Below are 13,508 nucleotides of genomic sequence, written 5' to 3' on the forward strand. Positions count from 1 at the left end.
AAAGGAGAGAATCTTAGTTATTTGGTAAAGCTTCTTTTATATACTATTATTTAAAGTATCAGAAGAGATGCTGTAGCAAATTAAAATCTTGGTTCCATTGGCTGCTCTCTTCAGAAACACAGGCCTTCGGCTCACGCTGGGGTCAGTTGGCAGCAGTTGTATGGATCGAAAAGGGCGTTGTTTTCAGGGCCGAATCCTCTGCACAGTGCCTTCCACATCCAAAACCCACCCCTGAATGGAACTGTCCAAAGCTCTGGGCCAACGCAGCTGGACTGATCGGGGGAGAGTGCTGTCTCCCCATGAGGGAGCCTTCAGGGCACTTGTTTTCTGGGCTGCATTAAGGAGATCAAGAACCCCACCTGATACCTGAAAGAGAAACATTCTGTCATTCCCTTCACGCTGTGAGGTTTATTCTGAGAAAAACAGGGGTCACTAGGCAAAGTCATAATCAGGAAAAATGGGGAGCCCTGCTGCCCATGGGTGATATCTTACAGCCTCTGTGAGAGACCTTTGTGAAAAGGGAAAAAAATGAAATAGTCATTTGTGCAACAGATGCTTATTGAGAACATACTGTATGCCAGGCTCTGAACTAGGTGTTGAGACAAGCAAGAAGGGTGGGTTTAAAATTATTTTGAAGGTTGTCCACAATAAGAAATCTGCTTAATATCAGCCAGGCACGGTGGCTCACACCTGTAATCCCAGCACTTTGGGAGGCCGAGGCAGGCGGATCACTTGAGGTCAGGAGTTTGAGACCAGCCAACAAGGTGAAACCCCGTGTCTACTAAAAATACAAAAATTAGCTGGACTTGCTCACTTGAACCCAGGAGGCAGAGGTTGCAGTGAGCCAAGATTGTGCAACTGCACTCCAGCCTGGATGACAAGAGCAGGACTGTCTCAAAACAAAAAAGAAAGAGAGAGAGAAAGAGAGAAAGAAAGAAAAAGAAAGAAAGAAAGAAAGAAAGGTGCTTAATATCATGAACAGTACATATACATATGCATACATATATTCACACACAAAATTCAAACAAAATTATTCTAAGAATACATACCCTTGCTATATTCAGTGCATGCTGATATTTTGTGTTCTACTTTATAAAAACAAAAAACACCACCAAAACTCTGTAGGTTACCACCTGCTGAAATAACTGTGTGACCCTCTAATGGGCCCCAGCCTCTATTTTGAAGCACACTGAGTTAAGTCCCTTGTTCCTGAGGAGCTCCCTTTTGGGATCTTAAACAGGGAATTCATGAAAGAATACAATACGTGCTTTAATTCAGATGTGTTTGGGAGTGCTGAGGCAGGAACGGGTACGTCGGCCCGCAAGTGAGATGGGGTGAGCCGCTAGGGGGGCCCGTCCTGAAGCCATGGCCTTGCAGCCAGCTCTTGGAGGTTGCAGAAGAGGGAAGGAGGGCTCTTTGATGCAGCAGGCACATCGCGGGTACCCTTGCATCTTTTCATGGGAATTGAAGGGGAAGGTGAGTGTGATTTTCTAGGGACAGAGTGCAGCCAGAGAAAAGAAGAGGGAAGAGTCCCAGTCTCTGGGAAGATCTGACATTTAAGAAGCTGGACACAAAGAGAAGCTGGAGGGAAGCCATCAGAGCTGGCATGTCCTTGAATTAATACCAATGACCTTGCTTTGCAAATCCAGAGTGGATGATATGTGTACAAACAAGCCACCTGGAGATGTCAATGGGAGAACAAAGTCATCCCAAACACATCCTCCTAGAGGTGGATGGATATTTGATGACAATTGTTGTTCATTTGACTTTCTTGCCTTCTTGTAGATTTTTAATCCCCTCCTTGAGAAGCAACTTGCTGAACAAATCAAGTTATATTATGAAAGGTGTGCTGAGGTTCAAGAAATAGTATCTGTGTATGCATCCGCAGCACAGCACGGGGGCGAGAGACAAGAAGCATGTAAGTGTTGAGCTTCAGGGGAGCTGTTTTAAGTTCTGTGCATTTACATAAACACATGTTTGGCTTCTCCATAACGGGATTAAAACTGAACATATATGACTTGGCTCAGATACCAGAGGGGACAAGTGTGACCTTGAGCCCTCCACTGGTGGATACAGGTGAAATTGTACATTCCACCTGGATTCTACCAAGACCAATGACAGCCAAGAAGAACCAAAACATCTTATAGCTCCAACCATAAAAATCTAGTTTACAAGTACAAATGAAAGCGAGTGTTTTGTGCCTCGCATGGCGTTATTCCCATCCATAAGGCCAGCCTAAGAAAATAAAAATGAACTGGAAAATAAATTAATCATTAGAAATGTTTCCCCATCAGTACACTTTTGTTTTGGGCCATTAATATCTGAATATTAGCTTTCAGAAAGGTTGAACGGTGACTTTGTTGTTTGGAGCTCGGTTTTATTTTTTAAATCCTTGAAATTGACTCGTTCTCGAAGACATCGGTAATTTTTAACAGAAGGAATGAATTTCAAATAGACTGCTTTCATGCATGCTCATATTTGCACAGACATCCTTTTACTCACGTAGGGTGTTTATCAGTTACAAAACTTGGTCCTGTCTGGTTCGCCAGTGTTCCAGCTTGGATCTAGCACTTACACATTTCTCTGTGCTGTGGATCTTGCTGTTTGATATGGTGGCACTAGAGTTACTCACATATGTTCCTTCTGGAAGAGAAATTCCTGTGGGGCCTTTGCCATCAGCAAAAGCGAATTGAGTATTTCGGTCCTGCCCATATGTCTCTCTATCTCCAGAGCGGAACTTCTCATTCCAGGTCGTGGAGGGAGGGATGCATCTCAAACATGCCCCGGTCCAATAGGGTTCACATGAAATGGTCCCAGGTAGTGATTACAGATGGTGACAGGTGAGTGTGGAAAGACAGTGCTTCTGCAATTCAATTTAAGAATAGGCTATACTGGTCCCCAGCTGCTGCTCTCACTGCTGAATCATCCGGAAAATATGATGCTGTCAACAGGAGGGGGAAGATATATAGGAATAGTAATAACCCAAAGAGGAAAGAAACTGACTTTGGTAACTCATGTACTATCAGGAGACATACCCTGAGATGGAAAGCCAGGCATGCACACCCATCTGTTTGGTGGCATTAGGAAGATTTTCCTACCATCTTCAACTGCCTTGCCTCCCTGGGGGTCTTTGTGCTTTGCTCCTCAACTCACATGCCAAGAAAATGGCCTAGATATTGGCCTCCTGGGGACCGGTCAGAGGCCAGCTGCTCATTCTGTAGAATTATTCAGCAGCCATCAGCAACTTTGGCACATTTCTCATGGACTTGGCTCTGAATTTGTGACCTGGAGGCAAAAGCATCATAGCCAATTTCAAATCCCGAAAGGACCCAAACCAACATCCAGTAATGGCAAGTCTGGCCTCTTCTTTCTAGTTCCTCTTAGGAAGAAGGGCTTTAGGGAGGTGAGTCTTATCTTCTGCTAAAGGGTGTGATATCTTGTGCTTCCTCTTCTGTGTAGGCCATCTCCACAACTCCTACCTGGACCTCCAGCGCAGGTATGGGAGACCCTTGATGTGCAGAGCCTTCCCCTGGGAGAAGGAGCTGAAAGACAAACACCCCAGCTTGTTCCAGGCATTGCTGGAGATGGATTTGCTGACCGGTAATTGAGTCTTTGCCTCGGCTTTAGGCGCTGGTTAGAAAGGCTCCTTGTTTTTCTCTGTTTCAGTCACCCTCTTTGGTGATTTACGCCTTAAAGTTATTTTTAACCCTAGTGTTTTAGCTTAATTTCAGATTTAAATTCTGCCCTTGTATGTCCACAACTCTCGATATATCTGTGCACACTTCCAACACTAAACGCAAAAACTTAAATTTAGGAGTCACTCAAGCAGTTCTTTATTTAAAGCCAAGGCCACAAATGGACAGGCTGCAGACAGAGCCAGCCCCCAGATGCAGTTGATTTGGAAAATACCTTGTTGTATATGTTAAAAAAAATCAGTTATGTGTATCTAAAAAGCTTGTATGAAAATGCAAATTTCTAGCTTTTTTTAAAAAAAGAGAAAAAAAAAAACAAAGATCTGGCAAGACTGGGCCTTTCTCCTATGTGGCAGCAATTGTGGAGGTAAGGCTCAGACCAGGCATACTTTGTCCACCCATAGACCCGTCTGAGCCCACAGGCACTTGAACTTGGGACCTCTGATTTGAAGTACACTTTAAGCATCATCTCAGGAATCTGCATAAACTTCCCAGATGCCACCAGCTTCTCTGTAGGCCCGGTGCAATTTGGGTTTGCTTAGTAATTCAGTGCATATTCTAGGGACATGAGGGATCTTAAAACCTTGCCTGTTAAGAAGAGGAAAGGCAGCTGGAGATGTTCAGCCTGCTGAAGAGGATCCTAGCAGGGATTTGCCAACTGTCTGAGTGGTGGGAGGCAACTCCACGTAGTCCTGGGCATAGAACCAGATCTTGAGTTGAGGCGATGCAGAAACTGACTTCTGCCTCATGTAAGATTGGTATCTTACATTGCACCCACTGCCTAAGAATGGCAGTGTCTAACAACATAGATTTCCTTTGCAAAAATAGTGACCATCCTGCAAAGAATTCAAGTCATATAGGATATTTTATCATTCATTCTTCTGATGCTTACTCAGTGACTACTCAGTTACTTGGCTAGACTTCAGAGATACGTGAAGTAACACAATGCTTCTGTCCTTGAGGAATGGACTTGAAAGCAAAGAAAAATAGTAATGCATTTTATTAAAGGTATAGAAGCTGATGGTGGAGACACAAAGAAAGGAGTGGTCAGTTCTACCTGGAGGGCTGAGGTGTTCTGGGAAGGCTTCCTGGAAGAGGAGACACTGGGACTGATTCTTGAAAGGCCAGCAGGTGTTTGCCAGACAAGAGAGTTGGGGGTGGGAATTGCAGGCAGAGCAGACCCTGAAAGGTGGTAACAGCACAGCATGTCGCAGGATGGTGCTGTGACAATGGGGAGGCAGGAGAAGCCCTGAAAAGTGATTGTTCCAACTAGAGCTCAGACACCACCCTGAAGTTTGGGCTTTACCTTTCAGGTGACAGGGACCTGTTGAAGGGTTTCAAGCAAGAAGGAGAGACATAGTGAGATCTGGGATTTTGAGGTCACTCTGGTGGCAGTGAATGGCAGGGAGGTGAACTAGAAGGGCGTGGAGCTGGAAGAAGGGAATATATTGCCATGGTCCCTTGAGGAGTGGATGCAGGCCTGAGTGGGACATGGTGACAGGAACAGAGCTGAAGGATGTAGAGATGGGTCTGAGGGACTCCATGGCTGCTTGGATGTGGGCACAAAGGACAAGTAGGCAGGAGGCTGCGTCATGTTGTGTAATGAGTGGCATAGCCTCTGGAGCCAACTGGCCTGGGTCCAGTTTTAACACTCACTAGCTGTGTGATTTGGGCAAGTTACTTAATTTCTCTGAGCCTTAGTTTCCTCATCTGCAAAATGGGGATGATAATAGTATCTGTCTTCTAGTGTTGGGTTCAATAAATTGATCTATATATGTATATGTATATATAGGTATATATGTGTATGTATATGTGTGTGCATATGTGTGTATGTATATATAATATACATACATAATATATGTACATTACATTATATAAGTATTTCATATATATTATTATATAAGTATTTCATATATATATATATATAATATACTTAGAACAGTATCAGCACATGGTAAGCCCTACATAAGCAGGGTTTCTCAATCTCACAATATTGACATTTTGGACTGTAGGATTTTTTTTTTGTTGGGGGCTGTCCTGTGTGTTATGGGATGTTTAGCTGCATTTCTGGGCCCACAACTAGATACCAATAGTACCCTCCCCATATCCCTCCTCTCCAAAAATATCTCCAGGTATTGCCAAATGCTCCCAAGTCCCCAGGGAGGCCAAATCACCCCCAGCTGAGAACCACTGCTATATCAATGTTATTGCTCTTATTACTGGGCAGAGATAGTTCCAGGTTTCCTTTGGATGGTTGTCTGGAGGTGATGAAGCCCCATGCCCCAAGACCCGCAAACAGGAGAGGGAGATGCATGTTGGATAGTTTAGGCTAAATGGGCTAAGACCACATCCACACCAAAATTGTTTTTACGAGAGTTCCGATCCTACTTAAAAATAGTTTTGCTGATTGGGAACAGGAGTGCATCCTTTTCACAAAACATTCTTTTTTAAGTAAATACTGTCTATGAGAATGTTTTCATGTTTTTGCTGCAGCTCAAAATTTTGTTTGTAAGAATTTAGAATGATTTGTTTTCCATGGAGGCCTGGCAATGAAATCTAATTAAAAACCCCAATCCTAAGTCCCCTTACCTTAAGACTCCTGGGTATGGGCACTGCAGAACTGCTAGATTCCCGCACAGTGAGCCTGTTCCGCTGACCTCTGTTAGACTTCTGGGGCCCCCATCAGTGGGGAGAGAGGGGGACCCAAAGCTGGATTTGCCACTTTAGGACCCACCGTTCATGCCTAACCTGCCATTGGGGTCTTCTGGTGCCAAATTAGAACAGCACCAAGGAGCTTCCCCCAAGGGACCATACCTGCCAGCCTCCTTTGCCACCACAGCCTCTGCTTCCAGAGGCACATGGCCAGCTGCCTTCCTCTTCTCTCTGCCTTTCCCTGGCCTAGGAGATGGCAGGGAGGGAGAGCCGAAGTTTAGGTGAATTTCTAGAACTAAGCCCCAGGCCCCATTTGCCTTCAGCGCCTCTTTCTCTGGGTCACATTGGAAGGACTGGGGAGCCTTCTGCAGAGGTGGGGCGTATACTCCTTAAGGTCATCCCTCTGCCTGGCACAGTGCCCTTGCTTGGGGCTATCATAACATCTTTCAGCAAACCTGGGAGAAAGATTGGTGTCTTATATCGCACCCATCTTCCTAACAAGGCTGAGAAAAAAAACCTTGATTTTGTAAATTGAGGGTAAAAAAAATGAGTTTGTATTTCCAACACGTCTTTACTCTGATCTCCTATAAAAAGAACCGTCGTAAGACGAGTGTGACGCTATCGCCGTTCCCAGTTCCTCAAATACCCTTCGTTCCAAGTTCGTCCTGCCCACAGTGTCTGGCCCTAGCTGGCTCCGGCGGGCTTCAGATGACTCTAGTTAATAGAAACTGTGTTTGCATTCTATTTTCTGCTGCTGCCCTGACCTGTCCTGTCCTGTTGATTAATAGACTTTATTAGAACATCCTCATCATATTACATTTTTCATATCTGAGATAAGCTGTAAAAATGGATTCAAGCATGAGATGTTTGATGCTTGGAATTCTTACTGTAGGCACTGAATAGGCGTGGTAACAAAGATAAGGAATTTAACTGAGTGGGTGTGTTCTGAAGTTACTCACAACCTTTCATTCATTCATTTACTGAACAAGCATTGACTGAGTGCCCCCTACGAGCCAGGATAGAATCAAAATGGGGCTGTGTTTTGAATGAGAGTCGTTTAGGCTAATGTAAAAGAAAACATCAGCTCCCATAGTTTCCCCAAAGGGCATTAATTTGTGGAATTTTTTTTCTGGAATTTTTAACAAATAAGATGACATCATGGTGCAGGAGAAAATGGGCTGTAATTTCTGGTTCTGTCTGAGAGTCATCTTCTTCCCTGCCAGCAGCTTTTCTTCATAGACACAGCCAGCACTCCACTTCCAGGCCGCTACATATGCACGTTTCAGACCTGAAAGTGTTTCTTCCCCCCACACTGTGTGATTTTAGATGGATCATCTGCTCACTATCTCAGCCAACAACACACTTCAAAGCAGAGATGAGAACATTGCAGGGGGTAGAGAGTGGGGAGGCTTCGGCTTCATTAACAGCCAGTGGGAAGTGGAAAAGAGTGTCCTCCACATTCCTGTCCAGTGAGGTCAGCACCTTTGAGTTGTTCCCAGAATAACCGTATTATTCTATTACAGAAGAGAGTCACCAAATATTTACACTTTTCCTCTTTAAGGTCTGTGATTTGTCTTTTTAAAGTTCTTATTCTTGCTAATATACACATAACAAAATTCACCATCTGAACCAGTTTTAGGTGTACACAGTTCAGCAGCGCTAAGGATATTCACATTGTACCACAGAGCTCCACGACTTTTTTCTTGCAAAACTGAAAATCCATACTCAGTAAACATCTCCCCATTGCCCCCATCCCAAACCCTGGGAACCATCATCCTGCTTTTTATTTCTACGAGTTTGACTGCTTTAGATACCTCGTATAAGTGGTATTTTACACAGTATTTATCTTTTGGTGACGGGCTTATTTCACTTAGCATAATGTCCTCAAGGTTCACCTCTGTTGCAGTGTGTGTTAGAATTTCCTTTCATTTTAAGGCTGAATGGTATTTCATGACACGTTTATACCACACTTTATTTATCCATTCATCCATCGATGGACACTTGAGTTGCTTCCACCCTTTGACTATTGTGAATAACTTTGCTTAGAATATGGGTCTACAAAGATCTCTTTAGAACGCTGCTTTCATTTTTTGTTGGATATATACTGTATCCAGAAGCAGAATTTCTGGGTCATATAGTAATTCTACATTTAATTTTTTGAGAAACCTCCATGCTGTCTTCCACAGCAGCTGTACCCTTTATATTCTCTCCAACAGTGCACAAGGGTTCCAATTTCTCCACATCCTCAGAAACACTTGTTATTTCCTGTTTTGTTTGTTTGTTTGTTCTTTTTTTTGAGACAGAATCTGGCTTTGTCGCCCAGGCTGGAGTGCAGTGGCGGATCTCGGCTCACCACAACTTCCGCCTCTTGGGTTCAAGCGATTCTCCTGCCTCAGCCTCCTGAGTAGCTGGGATTACAAGTGCATGCCCCCACACCCAGCTAATTTTGTATTTTTAGTAGAGATGGGGTTTTGCCATGTTGGCCAGGCTGGTCTTAAACTCCTGACCTCAAGTGATCCGCCTGGCTCAGCCTCCTAAAGTGCTGGGATTACAGGCATGAGCCATTGCACCTAGCCTTTTTTTTTTTTTTTTTCTGAGACAGAGTTCCGCTCTTTTTGCCCAAGCTAGAGTGCAATGGCATGATCTTGGCTTACTGCAACCTCTGTCTCCCGGGTTCAAGCGATTCTTGCCTCAGCCTCCTGAGTAACTAGGATGACAGATGCCCGCCGCTACACCTGGCTAATTTTTAGTAGAGATGGGGTTTCGCCATGTTGACCAGGCTGGTCTCAAACTCCTGACCTCAGTTGATCTCCCTGCCTTGGCCTCCCAAAGCGCTAGGATTTCAGGTGTGAGCCCCTGCGCCCAACCCTGTCTTTGAGGACATCCAAGCTCTACTGTGAAATCAGGAAAGTCGACAGTCATTATGCAGGATGGTAGTTCTGGTAAAGGGGATGCCTACACAGTGGCAAGGGGGGCATCAGAGAAGAGCCATCTGCCTGGGGAGACAGGAGAGATGACGTGAGGAGAGGTATCTGAGTGGGAACATAACAGCTGTTTGCCAGGCAGGCAAACTGAGGAGTGTGGGTGGATGAGGTATGTTCTTTGGTGAGTATGGGGCACAAACACGCCATGTGTGGTCATATAGAAGAAGGATCACTTCACTAACATATGGCATAGGCAGCTAACATATGCCTAGCACCATTGCAGGCACTGTCGAGAATTCAAAGTATAAGTTGAATCCTTCCACTTCTTACACCACCCTTAACAAGCTTGCCATGGAGTGAGCGACGGAGACACGTGTAGGATCAAATGGTGTAACTCAAGGCAGAGTAAGATGAGTTCTATTCAGGCGAACCTATCCTCCAGGTCCATATGGTATCTTTCTATCCACTAAGTTCTTTCGTAGACATTATGTCACTTTATAAAAGCATTGCATTTTAAATTCCAGTTAAACCAGACTTTCTCCAATATATAAATTACTGCACAAAAATAAATTATACCTCACAGCCATGAGGATGGCTACTATCAAAAAAAAAAAAAAAAAAAAAAAAAAAAACAGGAAAAGAAAACTCCTCAAAGACAGGAACAGTATCTAGGGTTTTGCTTTTTTTGTTGTTTTTTTTGTTTGTTTGTTTTTTAAGACCCTTGCCTCAATAAATATTTGTTGAGTAACTGAATGGCGGCAGCCCAAATGAATAAGTGATCTCACTGTTAGTACTCAAAACATCTTTGTTGGGTAAATGAATCACTGAAGGAATGAGGAATTTGACTTCCAGGAGACCCAAGTTCAAGGTTTGCGCTAGCCAAGCCACAGCTCCAAACCAGACTGCTAAGAGTTCTATGGACTTACTCTGCTTCTTTCCACATTCCTCGTTTCTCCCACTCTCCCTCAGCCTATTTCCTCTGAGGAGCGGCTGCTCTTTCTCGGTAGACACTTCTGTAAACATCGTTCTGTTTCTCAGGTCTACCAGGACGCTGTTTGCCAGCTTTCTGCTGTCAACAGCAGTAGACCAGAATCCTGCTCAGGTCTGTGCACACTCATTTACAAAAGAATCCCAGAAATGTAGCCGTCATAGTTCTTGCTTTCATATGATGTGTAATCTAGTTGCTGAGATATACAGGTTCCAAGATGTAAAGCAGCCCCGAGGTACCTGTAAACCCAATTCAGGACCCGTGTACTGGGTGCATCCCACATGGTGCCAGGCCCTGGGGCGACCACAATGAAAATCGTGGACCAGCCCAGATACAACTGTGTGCCAAGTGCCAGGGTGTACAGAGGAGGGAGGCTCATTGAGAGTTGACAGCTGATGCGCTAACCTAGTATAAGACGCAGCTGTTCCCACTGGTGTTTTCCGCTCTGATGTATAACAGGACCCGTTCCTCGCCTCCCAGAGCGCGCACGCCTTTGAATTAAACATGGCGGGGCTACTCGGGGCGCACAATGGCAGCGCATATAGATGTGGCTGAGTCCCCTTGCTGCCTCGGGCATTCCAGGCCTCTGCTCTGCATCCTCATTTTCTTGCTTGGCACAGGGATTCTCCTGTGCTGCTGTGGCTCGTAGTTCACCACCGTCTAGACTCTGGGGTGGCATCCAACATGAGACCCCACGTTCAGGACTCCGAAAGAGGGGACTCTGATTGGTCAAACTCTATGTTGTTTCCTGGGGAACCTCCAATTCTGTAGGAAAATGCCTCCTGCCAGAGCATAGAAATTGCCCTATTAGCATTTGGGCGTTTCCTAATGCTAGTACGGTGGTGTTTTAGTATGCATGTTTTTTCATTATTTAAGAGTTGTGCTGGCCATTTCCTTCCTTTACTTTCCTGTCACACCTTACCTGTCAAAACTGAGACGTTTGAATTCAAAAACCCTTTGAATGGGGCTCTGGCATCCAGAGAAGAGAGGCGATGAGGACTGGGCTGGTGAGAGGCTGCGGGGATGGCAGTGGCAGTTCGGGCTCTTGGTTGTGGCAGGGAGTAGTGAGGAAGGACACAAAGGCACTGAACAGGTGACATGAAGGCAGAGAGGGGAGGGGGGAGCTGGGCAGCATGGCCCCAGGGACATCTGCCCTAAGTCCAGGCCTATTTATTCCTTTCCTGCCTTTCATCTGCACTAGGCACCTCTGACCAAGGGAGTTGGTGCCTGTGGCTAAAGGAAGTCCAAGGTCTGCCAACAAATGGTTTTCTGGGATGGGGCCATGTCCAAGGTTGGGCTCGGCTCCCTGGGCTGACACCATCTGCGCCCCTTCAGGACCACTGCCTGCCTCTTTCCCCCAGGCTCTGGAGTGCTGAGTGTGGGGGCAGAGGTGTCCCCACACAAGATGCCAAGGAGTGACTGGCTGCACTAGTGAAGCTCTACCTTGCTTTTGACTTTATTTTTGCCAACAATTACGATGTTTATTTGGAGACCTTAAAACGCAGAGTGGAGATGTTAGAAATACAATTATGTTACATAATAACATCGGGATATCGTTTCCTTTTAAGAGCTGTGTCCCCTGTTGTTTGTTGAAGAACCATCATCTTTATTATCTTTTTTAAAAAAGCATACATATAGTTTTTTTAAAAAAATACACAGAGACACCAAGAAAACAAACAATGGGCTGTGCTTTTCTTGCTCAGAGAATAACAGCTCCGAAAGGAGAGAGAGAGAGAGATGGAGGAAGGAGGGAAGGAAAGGAAGAAGGCAGGGAGAAAAATGACATGTGTAAAATCAGAAAGTTTATACGGGGTCGGGAGCGGAGGCTCATACCTGTAATTCCAGCCTTTTGGGAGGCCAATGCGGGAGGATCACTTGAGGCCAGGAGTTCAAGACCAGCCTAAGTAACGTAGTGAAGCCCTGTCTCTATTAAAAAATAAAAAAAAAAATTAGCCAAGCGTGGTGTGCATCCCTGTAATCCCAGCTACTCGGGAACTGAGGCAGGAGAATTGCTTGAACCTGGGAGGCGAAGGTTGCAGAGAGCCAAGATCATGCCACTGCACTCCAGTCTGGGCGACAGAGCAAGATTCTGTCTCAATAAAATAAAATAAAATAAAAAAGAAGAAAGAAAAGAAAATTTACACAGTACATAGAAAGATACAAATAGGCTTTTTTTTTTTTTGAGACAGAGTCTCGCTCTGTCGCCCAGGCTGGAATGCAGTGGCACGATCTCGGCTCACTGCAAGCTCCGCCTCCCGGGTTCACGCCATTCTCCTGCTTCAGCCTCCGGAGTAGATGGGACTACAGGCACTCACCACCACACCCTGCTAATTTTTTTTTGTATTTTTAGTAGAGATGGGGGTTTCACCGTGTTAGCCAGGATGGTCTCGATTTCCTGACCTCGTGATCTGCCCGCCTCGGCCTCCCAAAGTGCCGGGATTACAGGCATGCGCCACTGCACATGGCCCAAATAGGCTTTTTTTGAAAAAGAAAAAGAAAGCAGGCTGTGAGCCCAATGAGGATCTCCAGGTCAGAGTGCAAATGAGGAATGCCCTGTGTTTTTATAAACCAGTCAACTTGGTGTAGATCATTCCTTTTAATAGCTAAGTGACATTTTCTCCTTTCCTTTTTTTCCCCTTTCAAACTTCTACTTTGGATGCATTACACCTTTCAGAAGCTTGAAACTAAAAATGACTTTCCTATTGATGTCTCCATTCCTCTCACAAGGAATGAGGTGCCTTTCTGCTCCTGAATTCTCAAACAGACGCTGGTCCCAGCTCCGGGGCCTTTAGCAAGTGGCTACCTTCTCATATTCTGCTCTTTGCCTCTTCTAAAGATGAGCACACGAACAGTGACCTTATGATATTACTGTGAAAAAGGGGAAAAAAGCAAAATAAATGATTCTGGGCTACATGGAAAATAGTAAGGGGTAATTAATGGTGGTGGTGGCTCTTGTTTCTTAGCTTTGGGCGCTGAAAGAAAGAAAATGGGAAAATGGCTGCTTCTTCTATTTCGTTTGTTTGTTTCTTCATTAAACCATTAATCTCCATAAACAAGGCATGTTTTTAGTTACAGATTGACTAGAAAAAAATGCATATGCTAAGCCAGATGGGTGAAATTAACAGTTTCATTAAACTGACTTTAAAATCACCAGTTTCACAATATCACCCAAGACATTATGCCTTTGCTTTTGAGCAACAGTTGGAATTCAAAGTTTGCCAAATGCGCAAAATGAGCAGTTTTACCTTAGGA

At 44.8% G+C, this 13,508-nt stretch overlaps 1 protein-coding gene across 6 annotated transcripts in view; it reads left to right on the forward strand.

Annotated features, from left to right (window-relative positions):
* SEL1L3 (SEL1L family member 3) overlaps positions 1-13,508 on the forward strand; it is a 165,595-nt gene that overhangs the window by 41,277 nt on the left and 110,810 nt on the right. For all 6 annotated transcript variants that reach the window (XR_009210535.1, XM_032135992.2, XM_032135994.2 and 3 more), the window contains 2 exons: positions 1,786-1,918; positions 3,460-3,600. Coding sequence is in view for 5 of the 6 variants with exons in the window: in XM_032135992.2 (XP_031991883.1) it covers positions 1,786-1,918; positions 3,460-3,600 (274 nt within the window). In the remaining variant the exon portion in view is untranslated. The remainder of the gene's footprint in view (positions 1-1,785; positions 1,919-3,459; positions 3,601-13,508) is intronic.

The sequence above is a fragment of the Hylobates moloch genome, unplaced genomic scaffold (genome assembly GCF_009828535.3).
Source record: "Hylobates moloch isolate HMO894 unplaced genomic scaffold, HMol_V3 SCAFFOLD_17, whole genome shotgun sequence".
NCBI lineage: Eukaryota > Metazoa > Chordata > Mammalia > Primates > Hylobatidae > Hylobates > Hylobates moloch.